Source organism: Cyprinodon tularosa, unplaced genomic scaffold, assembly GCF_016077235.1.
Source record: "Cyprinodon tularosa strain WSP-4 unplaced genomic scaffold, ASM1607723v1 ctg430, whole genome shotgun sequence".
Lineage (NCBI taxonomy): Eukaryota > Metazoa > Chordata > Actinopteri > Cyprinodontiformes > Cyprinodontidae > Cyprinodon > Cyprinodon tularosa.
The window spans coordinates 1,409,490-1,426,446 of record NW_024039153.1 but is presented as its reverse complement, the minus strand read 5'-3'; the positions used below and the strand labels follow the sequence as shown (position 1 = coordinate 1,426,446).

General features: G+C 38.7%; 1 protein-coding gene across 13 annotated transcripts in view; it reads left to right on the top strand.

The window, feature by feature from the left end:
- dtnbb (dystrobrevin, beta b) overlaps window positions 1–14,506 on the top strand; it is a 63,030-nt gene extending 48,524 nt beyond the window's left edge. For 9 of the 13 annotated variants that reach the window (XM_038299593.1, XM_038299592.1, XM_038299589.1 and 6 more), the window contains 7 exons: window positions 1,706–1,819; window positions 6,949–7,045; window positions 7,352–7,372; window positions 11,305–11,464; window positions 11,613–11,702; window positions 11,814–11,877; window positions 14,349–14,506. In XM_038299593.1, coding sequence (XP_038155521.1) covers window positions 1,706–1,819; window positions 6,949–7,045; window positions 7,352–7,372; window positions 11,305–11,464; window positions 11,613–11,702; window positions 11,814–11,877; window positions 14,349–14,460 — 658 coding nt within the window. In that variant the 3' untranslated portion in view covers window positions 14,461–14,506. The remainder of the gene's footprint in view (window positions 1–1,705; window positions 1,820–6,948; window positions 7,046–7,351; window positions 7,373–11,304; window positions 11,465–11,612; window positions 11,703–11,813; window positions 11,878–14,348) is intronic. The other 4 variants (XM_038299595.1, XM_038299594.1, XM_038299601.1 and 1 more) reach the window with 2 other exon arrangements.
- Window positions 14,507–16,957: the final 2,451 nt, after the last annotated feature.

The following is a 16,957-nucleotide window of genomic DNA, read 5'->3' as shown; positions in this document are numbered from 1 at the left end:
ACATTGGTTATTGAATGGCCACCCCATTAACATTTTCTGGCTATGCCTCTGCCAAACACCTTGCTTAAAAAAATGCTTCAACTGCTCTCCTCCGAATCAGATTAGATTTTATGCCTGCATGTTAAGGTTTCATCATACCTGCAGTGTAACTGTCTTTCTGTTTCAGTGGATAAAATGTTCACCATGAAGCCCAATTCTGAAGTCTGTGCCTAATTTTCAGCTTATCAGCTGCCAATGCGTCTCTCATTTGCATAGTTTACTGCTATTCTATATGTTTTACATCCACGCAGCTATTCGTACAGTTTTTCCATTTCTTCTGTAAGAATCTTGAACATTATTTTAGTTGATCTCTTTTTTTATTTTACTTTTGTTATTATTATATTTTTTATTATAATTTTTTTAATCTAAATTCAATTCAGTTTATTTATATAGCGCCAATTCACAACACGTCATCTCATGGTATTTTACAGAGACAATTCAACCAGATCATCCAGTCAAGTTTTCTATCTAAGGAAAACCAGCTGGTTGCATCGACTCATTGACTGGAAGGCAATCCCTCACACTAAGCATGCTTGTAGCGACAGTGGAGAGGAAAAACTCCCTTTTAACAGGAAGAAACCTCCATCAGAACCAGGCTCAGTGTGAGCGGCCATCTGCCGAGGCCGACTGGGGTTCAAGGAGACAGAAGCAGACATAGAAAAAGAAGCATAGATACAAAAGGAAACTGTCAACCAGCTCCACAGGCGGCCCCGTTCAGGAAACACACCACCAGGCAGACGAGCTCCGAGCCTGTTCCCATGTTTTAGGATGAAAGAGAGCATATCCAGCCAGTCACAGTCAGAGAAACAGGACTAAACTAAAAAAAACAGGCTATAAACAAAGGTGTTGATGGAAGCAGCACAGCTGATATTTCTCTCCAAAGTGGTGTCACAGCCAAACAGGAACAGACCAGATGAAGCTACTATGAAAAAAAAAAGCAGAGAGAGCAGAACGTTAGAGATTGAACAAAAAAATTCTGCAGAGTGGGGGAATAGAGATAGAATGAAGCAGAATGATGAAAATGTGGTCCCTATGTCCTCCAGCAGTCTAAGCCTATAGCAGCAGAACTATAGAGATAGCTCAGGATAATCTGAGCCACTCTAACTATAAGCTTTATCAAAAAGGAAAGTTTTAAGCCTAGCCTTAAAAGTAGACAGGGTGTCTGCCTCACGGACTAAAACTGGTAGTTGGTTCCACAGGAGAGGAGCCTGATAACTAAAAGATCTGCCTCCCATTCTACTTTTAGAAATTCTAGGAACCACTAGTAAACCTGCAGATTGAGAGCGAAGTGCTCTGTTAGGAACATAAGGAACAATCAGATCTCTGATATCAGATGGAGCTTGGCCATTTAAGGCTTTATATGTGAGAAGGAGGATTTTAAATTCTATTCTGGATTTAACAGGAAGCCAATGAAGAGAAGCTAAGATAGGAGAGATATGATCTCTCTTTTAAATTTTCATCAGAAACATTTAAGATTATTTTTTGTTCTTGTCATTGTTTCTTTGTATTGTTTTTATCTGTGTATCCTTTACTTTACATACAGACAGTATTTGCTTTGCCCTTCACACACCCAAATTTTCCCGTTGAGTAACAACAAAGACTATTTCATTTTATTCTATTATTGTCAACTTGTCAGACTCAGAATTTTTTCTTCTAACCAAATTAGGGAGATCTTGCAGGAGATCCAGAGGCTCCGTTTGGAGCATGAACAAGCCTCGCAGCCCACTCCAGAAAAAGCCCAGCAGAATCCCACGCTTCTGACCGAGCTGCGACTCCTCAGGTATCAGTCTGTCACCAGCAACACGTGATCCAACATGCCCTTACCTGACAATAACAGCAAGATGCATACAAATGGAGGGCAAAGTATGCCTCAGTAACACCCCAGATCCCTCTTCTCTTCCTGTTTACTGAGGCAATGTCATCCTGATGCAGAAGACTTTATATAAATTTGCTGCGACATTGTCAGCAACATAAGTGTTTGTTACACTGCAGAGCTTTGGTCACCCTTAGGTTTATTCCTTGGAAGAGATTTCTGAAATAACAGACTAAAGCAGTTTTTACCCTGAAGAAGGTCTTGTACTCTGTTCTAAACATAAATCTGAAGTCAACAGAGGTGAATATTTCTTTTTTATTTTAAAGTGGAACGCCAGTTTTTTTACATTGGACCCTTGATTTTACGTTATTCCATCATGCTCTACTCACCCATATTAGTTTTGTGTCATTTGGAGCCGTTCTGAAGATATTCCGTTAGGTTATATCCAAGTAACGTCTTCCTCTGGGCAACGACTTGAAGGCACAAACTAAACTGTTCATCATTTATTCTTTATGGTACGTCAGCATTCATAACATGTAGGCGAATCATTGTCTCCCAGACATTCGCGGTTATATTTTTTATATTTATATCTTTTTAAAACAAAGCGGCGTTTGTATGACATCATCCGCGCGCGCCGGCTACCATTCATTCATCCTGTCTGCTGAACTGCTGCTAGTTTTCCTCACATGCCTGGAAGATGTCTAGTGCTGCTACCACAGATGATCTCGCTCCCCAAATGTAATTGAACGATTCAGATTAGCTAGAATGAATAGAAGGGGTAGAGCGTAGCCGCCTGTGGCCTGGGCTGCCTGTTACAACTCCAGTCCGGCACACGGATGACGTCATACACAGTCTGCTTTGTTTTTAAAACATATAAATATAAAAAATATAACCACAGATATCTGGGGGACAGTGATTGGCCTACATGTTCTGAATGCTGGCGTACCATAAAGAATAAATGATGAACAGTTTAGTTTGTGCCTTCAAGTCGTTGCCCAAAGGAAGACGTTACTTGGATATAACCTAACGGAATATCTTCAGAACGGCTCCAAATGACAGTAAACTCATATGGGTGAGTAGAACATGATGGAATAACGTAAAATCAAGGGGCCAATGTAAAAAAAAAAAAAAAAACGGCGTTCCCCTTTAATGTTCTAAACTGGTGAGTGTGAAATTTGTAATCACTTTTTTGTTTCTTGAGGTCCTCAGAGGGGGCCATGCTGAAAAAACGTGCTTGAACATAATCTGCTGATTATGATGAATCCCTATAAAGATTTCCTGGCAGAGAGCGAAAGCCATTGGTCCGTCAATGAAAGCCTCCAAGTTCTGAAACAAAGCAAAGCAAAAGTTTTCACTTCCCTCCAAAATCATCCAGATGATGGTTAAGCCAGCAGTGTTTTTGCCTTGGAAACTCCTATGGAATTTTTGTGTTGCATCAACGTGAACACTGACCTTACTGAGTCTGTTGAATCCTGCATTATTATTTGGGGTGGGGTTGTGTTACCTCCTAGATGAATCTTTGGTGGGTTTTTAAAATCATTCCCTGCCACTCCAGGAAAAGGTTCCACTCCTGGTGATGAAAAGTTGTTTTTGTCATTTATGCTTCATGGCTCTGACTGCAATTCTATGGAGTTCAAAGGGCTTAGAAAACATTTTGCAATATTTTCTGAAGTGATAATTAATAATGACTGTTATCAGTGTTTGAATGTCTTTACAATAAGGCTGCTTTTTAACATCATCAAGGCAGATTATACTGTATATAACTGTTAATCATAGCTAGGTTTATTTAAACAGAGGAGCAAAGTTTTCATATATATGGGAAGGTGTGTTTGTATTTATTCAGGTTCTGTTTATTCTTATTAAACATTTTTACATAAGCAGAGGAAATCTGAAAGGGGAAAATTCATTTTACCCGCTACGTGTGGCTCAATTTCCTGTTTCAGGCTAAACTTTGTCTCAAGATTAAAACCCTGCTTACTTTCCAGCCAGTAAACTGTAAAGAATTTTAAAGCAACTTGGGATTTGTGAGCCTCCTCTGCTCCACTATTGACCCACTGGTCTAATTTCCCTAATTAGGCAAATTTCAGACTCAATTCGAATACCTCAATGCAGTAAGGACACTATAGCCTCGGTGGTAACAAAACTGTTATCTGAATAGGATGTGAAGATAGGACCAGGAGGCATTATGCTACCTAGCATTAAATGCATTTAGCATAGGAACCCCCTGAGGTCTCTAGCTGCTTTTATAAACTAAATGGTTTTCCACAATCCTTTGCACGATAAACAGAATTAGCACAGCCCACCTCACTTAGTTTATCAAAAATGCAAATGTCATCACCTTCATATGTTCTGGGTTTTATAATAGAGAGCCTAATTGTTTTGGTAAATATGTGTAAATTTAATTTTTGTTGTTGTTTTCCGGCAGCCTGTAGTCCCACTTTAACCAGTGATTCATCAGCATGTCTATCACAGAAAGACGTCCATGAGGCTGGGGGGTGTTTTGGATAGAGTTCTTTCTGTTGACCCTCAAAAGGTGAAGGGATAGGAGCTAGGAATAGGAGCTGGGAGATTAGCTGGGAGACTATTATTTTAGGCATATGGATTCATCTCATCTTGTGAGAAGATTTGGAAATACATAGTATTAACACTAGAGGGTGATAATTAGCTACTTTTCAGAAATTAATCTTTACTTTAAACACTAACTAGGCTCAGATCAAAAACAGTGCATATCTTATGGCTAATTTATTTATTTATGTTTTATGTTTGTGTCAAAATAAAATGTGTTCATTTAAATTTGATAATGAATAAAATGTAAGTAAAAAAAGACAAAACAAAACAAAAAACAAACTGAGATCACCAGTTTTGCCCTCAATACAACACATTCTACCCAGTTTTCTATGTATCTATGGCATTTTGGTCTTTATTTTATTTTTTTATCTTTGGGATTCCTTTTCTACGACTGAAATGTGCGCTTTTAGATTTGTAGTTGCAGTTTGCACTTCAGGGCCACCGTAGAAATGGTTTTAAACTTGCAAAACTTATATATGTTTGTGTAAGATAAGGTTCTCAAAACCAAACTGACATTAGATGTGCCTCCAAGAATATCAGGAATCTCCATTTCTGCTGCATATACCAAGATAAAGAAAAAAGAGATTGCAAGGGCAGAAATGCATCCCAGAGAGCAACCATGGTGAGGACTGCTTTAGTTGTTATCTCAGACCTTCTACAACACAAACTTCAACTTTCAGCGCTGTAAAGAAATGTATTTTGTACTTAAGTAGCATACTTAAGTAAATATGTCTTTTATGTAAGAATACACTCACCGGCCACTTTATTAGGTACCCCATGCTAGTAACGGGTTGGACCCCCCTTTGCCTTCAGAACTGCCTCAATTCTTCATGGCATAGATTCAACAAGGTGCTGGAAGCATTCCTCAGGGAGTTTGGTCCATATTGACATGATGGCATCACACAGTTGCCGCAGATTTGTCGGCTGCACATCCATGATGCGAATCTCCCGTTCCACCACATCCCAAAGATGCTCTATTGGATTGAGATCTGGTGACTGTGGAGGCCATTTGAGTACAGTGAACTCATTGTCATGTTCAAGAAACCAGTCTGAGATGATTCCAGCTTTATGACATGGCGCATTATCCTGCTGAAAGTAGCCATCAGAAGTTGGGTACATTGTGGTCATAAAGGGATGGACATGGTCAGCAACAATACTCAGGTAGGCTGTGGCGTTGCAACGATGCTCAATTGGTACCAAGGGGCCCAAAGAGTGCCAAGAAAATATTCCCCACACCATGACACCACCAGCCTGAACCGTTGATACAAGGCAGGATGGATCCATGCTTTCATGTTGTAGACGCCAAATTCTGACCCTACCATCCGAATGTCGCAGCAGAAATCGAGACTCATCCGACCAGGCAATGTTTTTCCAATCTTCTATTGTCCAATTTCGATGAGCTTGTGCAAAGTGTAGCCTCAGTTTCCTGTTCTTAGCTGAAAGGAGTGGCACCCGGTGTGGTCTTCTGCTGCTGTAGCCCATCTGCCTCAAAGTTCGACGTACTGTGCGTTCAGAGATGCTCTTCTGCCCACCTTGGTTGTAACGGGTGGTTATTTGAGTCACTGTTGCCCTTCTATCAGATCGAACCAGTCTGGCCATTCTCCTCTGACCTCTGGCATCAACAAGGCATTTCCGCCCACAGAACTGCCGCTCACTGGATGTTTTTTCTTTTTCGGACCATTCTCTGTAAACCCTAGAGATGGCTGTGCGTGAAAATCCCAGTAGATCAGCAGTTTCTGAAATACTTGGACCAGCCCTTCTGGCACCAACAATCATGCCACGTTCAAAGTCACTCAAATCACCTTTCTTCCCAATACTGATGCTCGGTTTGAACTGCAGGAGATTGTCTTGACCATGTCTACATGCCTAAATGAACTGAGTTGCCGCCATGTGATTGGCTGCTTAGAAATTAAGTGTTAAAGAGCAGTTGGACAGGTGTACCTAATAAAGTGGCCGGTGAGTGTATTTTGAAACCTCTGTGTTCTGAAGTACAAAAAAAAAACACCCTCGCCTCGATCTTCTGACCTTTAAAATATTTTATGTTTGAAAGAAACAAGATATGTTTCTCCTGCAATTTTTTTCTGTTTTAGATCAGATTTATAGATTTAGCTGTTTTAGAGTGTAATCCAGCCCTCAAAACTCCCAGCTGCATAATGCAAGGTTGTAAACCTGATCAGAATTCAGCATCTCATTTCTAACCCAAATGTTAATACATGTCATACATTTTGAAGCCAGTACAGTTAGGTACAACTGCAAATATACTATCGGATTCTTGGATCGAAAGAAAGCTGTGTAGATAGTATGGTCACCTCAACACAAATCCTACTACATGCATTTATTCATTTGTTAATGAATAACCTTGGAAAAGGGTCTGATTCTGTTCAGCCAATCTTCTGCCAGGATGTGCTTTGCATTTTTTGTTTTGGCTTTACAGTGCAATAAAACTGCAAAGGTATTTGGGCTAGTTTTACTCGGTGTGGAACAAATTCATAAGCTTAAACGTGTGCCATGTTCCTTGCTGTCCACAGACACAGGAAGGATGAGCTAGAGAGGCGCATGTCGGCCTTGCAGGAGAGCAGGCGGGAGTTGATGGTCCAACTGGAGGGTCTGATGAGGTTGCTGAAGGTAAAATGCTCTCCTGATTTGAGAAAATGTATCTGCTGGTGGGAGGATGAGAGCTCAATGTAGCTAGGGCACCAAACGTCTTGGATCTGCTTCTTCTTTGGATATGTACTGACTTGCTGGTGCTTTTCTACCTTAAATAATTAGGATTTTAACAGAGAAAATGTGCAAACGGCTTCACACCCAAGACACTACCATGATGTTGTGTTGTGTAAATGTGCCATTTGATGCATGAAAAATATTTTTTTCATTAATTCTTTTGCTCTCGCTCTTCTTGCTTTTTCTCTGCTTACCTTTGTTGGCTGATAGGATGAGGAGCAGAAGCAGGCTGTAAGTTGCCCTTAATTCAGTTTGCATAGAGCTTAGTTGAATTTCTCTATACAGTACTTCCTCCTCTTTTTCGAAGATACAATTTGTATAAGTTTGTTAAATCAATATAGGAACATAAAACATTCTTTGTCTGATCTGGTAATGGATTTCTAATTAATGCACAATAGTTATTTTAATGTCAGCATGAAGTTTAGAGTGTTTGTGTTCAATGCCAGGTTGAAGAATACCCAGCTTTTATTTGTCCATTTGTCAGACTTGCTCCTTTAGTCAGCTGTACCCACCTCGCTTTAAGTGGTCTGACTGGTCATCTGTCCTCTGCCTCCGAGTCACTGACCTGGACTGTGCCACATTCACTGACAGACAGTGATCTCTGTGGGAGATATAGCTCCTGCCTCAGCAATGGACCCACTTCCACATCCATGCATCATATTCATTAACCTCCTGATGTAGTTGAGCTGTTTCATGGAGAGACGTCCAACCAGTATACCGTATTTTCTGGACTATATGGCGCTACCCTTTTTATTGCCTATTCGAAGGTGCAGCGTTTCTGAGGATTTTCCCAAACCAGCAGCGGGACGGAAGTCAAAATTGGAAATAAAAGAAAAAGAGGATCATTTTAATTTAGCACAAGTGCATGCTAGCGAGAGGCACGACGGAGAACAAATGTGCCGAATTCCAGAGATGGGAAGTAACGAAGTACAAATACTTTGTTACTGTACTTAAGTAGATTTTTCTGATATTTTTACTTTACTTTACTACTTATTTTAATGGCGACTTTTTACTTCTACTCCTTACATTTTTACACAAATATCTGTACTTTCTACTCCTTACATTTTAAAAAATTGGCTCGTTACTTTAGTTTTGAATCATTTCAATGGAGTTACCGTTATTATTTTTCACGTCATAAATACCAAATTCAATCTAATTGGATGGAAATCTACGTTGCATTTGACGCACCACTACAAGATGAATCGACAGATTCGACGGTATTCATTCGCTGCAAATCATTGCAGCTTGGTGGCGGTGGCGTTAGCATAGTAGCATGGACGACGAGATGATTGAAAATGAACACAACGGAGATCTAGTCCTATTGGCAGACATCCATTTAAAATGTAGGCAACGGCATGAAAAAAGTGGTTTCTACTTTTACTTTTATACTTTAAGTAAATTTACAAGCCTGTACTTTGTTACTTTTACTTGAGTAAAGAAGTTTAATCAGTACTTCCACTTTTACCAGACTATTTTTTAACACAAGTATCTGTACTTTTACTCAAGTACGGAAAGCGAGTACTTTTGCCATCTCTGCCGAATTCACACATTTTGATTTTTAGTTATCACATTAAACCTGTGGAGCCAATAAACAGACTTTGCCCAACTCCTGCAGAGCTGAAATTAAGAGCTAAACCTCATCTTTACTGTAGAAGCTCTTACAGCATTCTTCTTTGTCCCTAATTTGGGGTGATATGTAGAGCTCCCCTTACAGGTTTGTTGGGGGGGCAGTTCAGTAGATATCAGCGACTTATAGCCTGATGGGGCTTATATATACATTTCCAATTGTGAAAACAAAAAATGTGTGGGTGCAGCTTTTAGTGAGGTGCGCAGTATAGTCTGAAAAGTACGGTAGCATTAACACAAAATTGAGAACCAGTTATCAATTTTTTTTCTGAGTGTGAAGTTTCTTCAAACATGAAGTATTCTGTGTGAGCTTGGACAAACCGTTTACCTTGTCTAACTGCATCAGGAAATACTGAGTTCATTCACTGCATTATGTTATCATCATGTTTTTTACCATAACTATTTATTGTGTGACCATCTTGTCTGAATAATTAATTTCCTTTACAATGTCCAAAAGTAAAACATCATAATATCAAAGGAATACTGTCATAATATTAGGTCCAACAGATTAAGTTAGTACTTTTATGACAATAATAAAAATACTTTATTAACTACAAAAGGAAATTAATAATTTATCTACAACAACAAAATTGTAACATTACAACAATTAACATATTCAAAGATTCCAACCATACCATTACAAGGAAAGTCATTAGATTAGGAGATTAAAGTTGTGACACTGTGAACATAAAGATAACTTTTAATTAAAATAAGTAATATAGTTATACTGACAATAATATATTTAAATCATATTCGAAAAGTCATGATATTAGGAGAATAAAGTCAAAACATTGCGTGAATTAAGTCTTAGTGTCCCGACAATAAAGTAGTAATTTTACAAGAATAAAGTCACAATATTAAAATAGTGAAGCATTAATGTTAGCAGATTAAAGAATTAATAAGACTGATAAATAAACCTTATATTACAAAAATAAATCAATACTCATCTAAGAAGCCAGGGGAAATATCTTCTAAATTTTCAGGAAACGGCTCAGATTGACTCACTTTTTGATTGAAGCCAGTCATATTTGAGTGATTTTCCTTTTGTATTGCATGGTATAAAATGCAAATACTACAACCGTTCTGTCATTGCTGAAGCCTTAAACCTGTTCTCGTGTGTGTTCTGTATCGCTGATGCCCCTCTGCAGCATTCAAGCTGTGAAACAAGCCACAGAGTTCTTGGGTTTTTCTAAAAAAAATCAGCACCATTCTTGCTAAGCTGGAGATATATTTACAGTATCTAATGGTGTACATATTTTGTATTGTTGATTAGTTATAACCATGTGTCTGATGCTGTCTTAAATTGGAAGGCATTGATTCCTAAAGTTTAGGTTGTGACCCCACCTGGGATTTTTGATCAACCAGTATGGGATTTTCAGACCCACTGCAGAAATTAAACCGAACATAAACAATTATGTTCAAGTGCTTAAATATATATAACTTTAACCTGAAAGATGGCACATTTGTATAGTTAATTTATGTTGGGTTTTTTTAAAAAGCATGTATACTTAGCCCGTAGTTTGGGCCCTGAGACCACTCTGGTTCTATTTTCATGGGTCAGAAGCTAAAAAGTTTGGAAACCTCTGATGTAAGGGAGACATTGGGTTGATTTTATTTCAGATGTTTAAATATAATGAAGTGAAACACTCAGAGAGCTCATCCTTCTTGTTATAAGCACATATTTGAAAGCCCATCATCATGTTAAGGAGCAAAATGCAAAATGTATTCTTTATGTTGTAATTATTTTAAAAGCCACATTCTGTGCATACCCCAAAAAAATAATTTAATGTACATGAATAAGTATCTTATTGTTGGCTTTATTGATACACTAACCAACAGGATTTACTTCGATAAGATATTTTTAAATGTTATTTACCTTTGTATACTTGAACTTCTTTGAAGAACATTATTTTATTTAACTTGACAACTGGCCACACAAAAATCATGGAAAATGATTTTGAAACACCTAAAAAGAAGCATATATTAAGTCAGCTGCTGCTCTTTAAGTCTTTTGAAGGATCTAGTCTGCCATTTAAAACAGTAGCCTTATTCTCTCAGTATGAGGCTGTCTGTAAGGACTGGTTGTGAGATAATGGCTTAAAGCAAAAACATGTGAGGAGAAGTCTAAGTAATTCATTTTTGTGCTTTTGCTTAACTGCGGTCATGACATCATTTTCACTGAAACAGCAGGCGGATTGTAAGGCTATGAATTTAGACAAAGTGAACTTTTGATCAGCTAAAATTGAAATAAGAAAGTAAATATACAAAAACATTTACATGTAAGATGTAACAACGTCTGCATTTCAGGAAAAATGTTTCATTTTTAATAAAAGAAGTAATGCTTACATTCATTGTTAGGTATTTATTTTATCTATTTTAACAGATGTATATTCTGTGCAGGACCTATCGGCCTGTTTACTTGTTATCTGTCTTTTTAATTTAATGTAATTTAATAAATTAAAAAGGCAGGGGATAAGTGGACTGCCTGAATGATTAAGTAAAATTAGGCATTTCTGACCTTTTTTATTGATTTGCAGTCCCAGTCTGGAGGCTCCCCTCATTCCTCTCCCAGCCACGGTGCCGGCTGCTCCATGCCCATGCCCATTCGCTCCACCTCGGCCGGTTCCACTCCGACACACACACCCCAGGACTGCCTGGCAGGTGTGGGAGGAGACGTACTGGAGGCCTTCGCTCAGGGTGAGTCTGAACCCCCAGCTGCAGAAAAGGAGCTTTTGTTTAAACTGTTGCCAATCGGGATGAATTTGTACTCAAATGCAACATTCCCTTTGTTGATGCAACAAAAAGAACTCCAAGACTTATAAAAGCCTATTTTCCTGGTCCTCAGGTGTACCCAGAAACCTTCGAAATGATCTTTTAGTTGCTGCTGACTCAATCACAAACACCATGTCATCCCTGGTGAAAGAGCTCCACTCAGGTCAGTCTTTAACCTGTGTTAAAGGAGTCGTCAGTTCTGCTCAATCTAAGCTTTAATAGCAGAAATCACTGCATCAAAAATGTTGAACTCTGTTTAATTTGTTGTTTTAAGTGGATGACGGAACAGAGGACGATGACACCAACATGAGAAATGGTGGAGACAGAGGTGGGTCCAGGTACTTGATGATCTATTAGTATTCTACTGATGCATTCGGGGACAGTCGTATTATATGTCACATTTTACACAAGTTCGTTTTTATCAGAAATGGCCAGGACAGAAACACACCCAACATTTTTGTGTCTTTATGTCAGTTAAAGCAGAGTAAAACGTCAGAGACTCCAGTAATATTCCCTCTGCGGGTGCCTTGCAAATATCCTCATACCCAGTAAACTTTTTTATATGTTTTGTCACTTTAAAACCACAAACTTTACTTTTTTTAACGAGATTTTATAGGATAAAGCAACTCAAAGTAGGAATTTTTTATAAAAATTGGACCAGTTTTTTGCAAAAACATATCTTTGTAGGTGGATTCAACCCCCTTTAATCTACAATGTGACTTCAGGTTAAACAAGTTAAACAAGTTAACGTAACACCATCCGCTCAACATGGTTTCTTGGACACTCAGTAAATGCATTCAAGGTTTAACATAGAAGGTTCTTGCCAAACACCCAAAATCTAATTTAAATCTGCTTATAACTCTTACATTTTTTTTTGCCAGATATGTTTGTTTTATTTATGGTCTAATAACTCAAGTAAGGGGATCCAAGGGGGGATCTACTTCCTCTAGTGAACTAAAAATTCCTATGTCAATGGAAGCTGATCATGAAACAACTCCCTTTTCTGTCTTTGACTTATCCCCCATTCAGTGGAGGGTAGAGCATCTGGAAGTTGACAGAATCTTTGAAGAATACAATCTAAGACTCAGATATAAGGAGCGATTGAACAGGGACATTTAACAAGCCTTTACTTTCAAGGAACAAGAGGAAGCAATGAAATCTCTGGAGAGTCTGTTACAGATTTTACTGAGAAGTTCAGCCTTGAGTTGGAAAAATCAGCCACCTTAAACACTTCATATAACCAGGTGCCTGCTGGCAAACAGAGGCCCCCACACAAGCAGATAGATCTATGCAAACATAGGAACCCAGGAAAAAAGAGCTTTACACAAACAGATGATTGAACACAGTTAGAGGTCCCGATAAAGACAGAAAACAGCACACTGACAGGCCCCTCTGCCTTTACTCAAACACAGGATGTTATGCAAACCATGTCCGCCACGCAAACTCAGGCCTTTTCAAAAACACCAACATAAATACAGGCCCCTACACAAAAGAAATCACATATTCTTACCAATGAATATATATGTCAACATCTGTTAATACAATGAATAAAGACACACTTTCCCCTAACGACAAAATGGCCGGAAAAAATTACTTAGAAAAAAAAAAACCCACAAGGAAGGAAGGAAGGAAGGAAGGAAGGAAGGAAGGAAGGAAGGAAGGAAGGAAGGAAGGAAGGAAGGAAGGAAGGAAGGAAGGAAGGAAGGAAGGAAGGAAGGAAGGAAGGAAATGAAAATAAAGGAAAAAGGAAACAAAAGAATCTTCCCACAGTTTTCTCATTGATCTTCGTCATGCTCCTTGGTCGCTTACGCTTGCTAACAAACCTCTGATGTGTCTTGAAAAACATTCCACATTTTATGTGACATTTTCTGTAGAATTTATTTTTTTAGAACCACATATTATATTCCTTTCACTTTGCAGTTATGTGTCACTTTGTGTTGGTCTACTGCAGGGGTCTTCATTTCGGGTCTTTGAGGTCCAGAAATGGTGTCCTGCACCTTTTTAGATGTTCCTCAGCTTCAACACACCTAACTTAAATTTCCAAGGGCTCTGGAGAACTTCAGTGCATATTGAGCAGGAAATTCAGCCGTTTGGTTTAGTTTTGTAGAAACAAAGACACCTAAAAGGTGCAGGAAACCAGACCTAGAGGACTGCAGTTAAAGACCTAAAATCTCAATAAAACACATTGGATTTGGGTTATAATGTAAGTAAATGTTAAGTTCATTTTCAAGGTGCAGATATGCACATAAGGGAATAAAATAATGAACCGATCATTTTCCCTTTGATGAATTAATTCAGCTATTAAACATCTACACAGGATTCCATTTGTAATGGTAAATGACTCAAATAAAATGAAGAGACCAGTTAAATTAATTGTTTTGCTAAATTATGACACAGAAAAAAGGGCAGGTAAGCTTTGGTAATAGGTTTAGAGGACTCTTGAGTATATTATTTACATTTCAGTAATCACACTTAACGCATGTTCTTGAGTTCATTGTCAAGAGCATTAAATATTAAAAAAGTGTAAGCACTTCCTGGTACAAACAAACATCTGCTTCCACTAATGACTGTGTTGTTGCTTTAGTCATGCGGCCTGGAAGCACTCTGGCTGCTCTTAGATATCCGCATGGCACCAATAACAGTTAATAATATACCAGACTCTATTAAATGGCAAACTGCTACCTCACTCGGTCCAAAATTAGCAGTACAGTGCAGCACATTGCTTTTGAGACAGGTTTTTTATTCATTTGGTTGGTCTCTTTAGGTCTCTCAGCAGCACTAAATACACTCTCTCTGTTTGTGCATCCAGGCACAATGAGAGTACAAAAGCACTGAGGGGAAGAGATCTCTATCCCAGCCTGCAAGGACATCCAGTCATCAACTGGGAGGACTCGGCATCAGCAGGAAGCCCCTGGCATTAGCACGTAGAGTAATGCATGCATCTAATCTAAAAAGGATTTCACCATGTGAAAAAAAAAAATTTAAATTAGCAAGTGTGTATGTTGTCCTGTAAAGAAACTGCTGTAAAATTACATGAACTCCCCCCCTAATGACTGCAAGGGAATGGCTTGCTGTGCTTCTTCTCCCATTCCAGCATGTCGTCCCGTACATAACCTGCAGTAAACACATGGAGCCGAAGGAGACGTCTTGATACCACCTGTTCTTTCTCATGGATTTTTGAAGGGTTTCAATTTATTTTCTGTGGGTTTTTTTTTCCTATTTAGGTTTTGCATGATGTTTCACTCATGTCATGGGTTTCAGTACTGTACGGTGCGTAATATGCCAGGTCTTTGTTGGTGTATGAAGACAGCTGTGGTGTCAGAGGTGTCCTCCAAATTCATGCTAGGTGTGTTTACTTGCACAGCAAAATTCTGGAGCTAAAGTTTTTGTAAGAAAAAGTTCAGGTTTTATTTATTAATTAAATTTTTTTTTTTTGATAATTTGTTTTACTGTCATGATTGATGCCATAGAAGGGGCCGACCAGAGGAATAAGCAAACCTCTGCTACCCACACCAGCAGAATCTGCCCCTGAGCACTGAAATTCTCTCACGGTTTACATCTAAAGGCCATTTTAAATAATGAAACCAGGAACTTTTTTCGTAAGTAAGTTTGTTATCTATACAAATACCTAATAAAGCCTGAAAGATTAATCCTGAAGAGGCAGCAGCAGTACCTCATTGCTTTAAAATCTTCCCCAGGGATTGTACTTTAAAACATGGACCCTTTAAACCTCTAAGTTCAACTTTGACTAAGGATTTTATTCCATCTTTCACCACACATGACTATAAATCTATGGCAGTTAAAGATATAATGGTGGATTTTCTTTTTCCGCATGGATCGTCAAAATAAGTGCTCCTACTAATTGTCAATTATTCTGGTGATATGTTTACGTAAAGCCGTCCTACATGCTTGTCCTAATTTTTACTTACCGGTGGTGATTCTGACATAGCGGAAAAATGCAAACCTTCTTTCGGAAAGTAAGCTTGTATAAGCGATGCAAACAGGAACTTTTAAACAGAGCGTGCACTAGGAGAAATGGGCTCGTGCACGCTCTCAAACACGTGTAATAGGCGTTCCCTCTCGGTAGCGGGTACAGGGTTGTGCATGTACATTTTCTTTTGCTTTAAAGTGGAGCGAGCGGGTCTTTTAAAAAAAATGTATGAAAATCCTCCACTATACCTTTAACAGAATGCATGACCCTAAGATTTTTTTTAAATATGAAGAAAAATATAAATGAATGTCCCAGCTTAAATTGATTAGCACTTGCCCTCAATAAAACTTCAAACAGAAGATCCTGATAAGCGTAACAGCTCCGCCTACATACCAGGCCCTTTTACAGGTACATTTCTTCCCTGGTTATTTATTGTGAATCAGTGGAGAATTATTAATATCTAATATGACAAGAGGTTCTGAAATTTATTACCTAATAATGTAACCTTTAATAAAAAAAATGTCATTGTTCATTTTCGTTTTTCTGAAGAACAAACAAAATGAGCTGAAGCCACGCTGGTGTTCCTATTATCTTAATTTCTTGGCAAGAGAGCAAATAAAACAAGTGTACCTCGATTCTGAACTAAGTGTTTGAAGGTTAAAATGCAGTGGCATTAGGGCTTTCTTAATCCACAGCTGGCATCCAGAATAACCTGTGCATGTGAACACACTGGCTGACTCATGTCCTACTCTGCTGCTAATGTGCTCTCAGTGAGCAACGCCTGCCGATCAGAGGGCTGCCGCAAAAACTACCAGCCAAGTCTCCCTTACTTTTAGCAAATATCACCTTAAAGGGCGAAATTAAGCTTAACACAGCATGGTGCCTCCTTCTGAAGGACACTGAATGGCTCCTAGTCTCAGTGTTCATCGTATAAGGAAACACGTCAGCACAGTAGCGGGTTAGTCAGTCACTCTGAGTTCAGAATAGTAACGTAAAAACTCAGTCAGTAGGTGAGGTTTTAAGGCCATATTGAACATTTGGTGCTTCAAATAGCTTTATTTATGAAAGTGAACAGAAAATGTTCATGTGCAATGAAGGTGTGTGATCAGGGACTGCAGAGCTACAGTTTGCTGTTAAAGTTCTTAAAGGAATAGTACACCCAAAACGTGATTAGCCTTCATTTTCTACTCACCCCCATGCTGAACAACACTCTGGAGTACTTTTTTGATATCTCAAATGCATCTGGAGATCTGGGAGGCTTCTTGCTGTCTGCTGACATTCAAGTAATGGAGGTGCCCTGCGCCCGAGGCAGAAAGGTCCATAAAAGTCCACAAAAAACATGTCAATATTCCTCCATACTGCTCGTTCGAAGTGTCCTGAGTGGGTAGCGTCCATAATTTACTCGAAACGAAGTCATTTAGAATGTTTTTAGAGCATAAACAGTAGTGGATAGGATTTCCTAAAAGCGCGTTCACGAGTCTACGGAA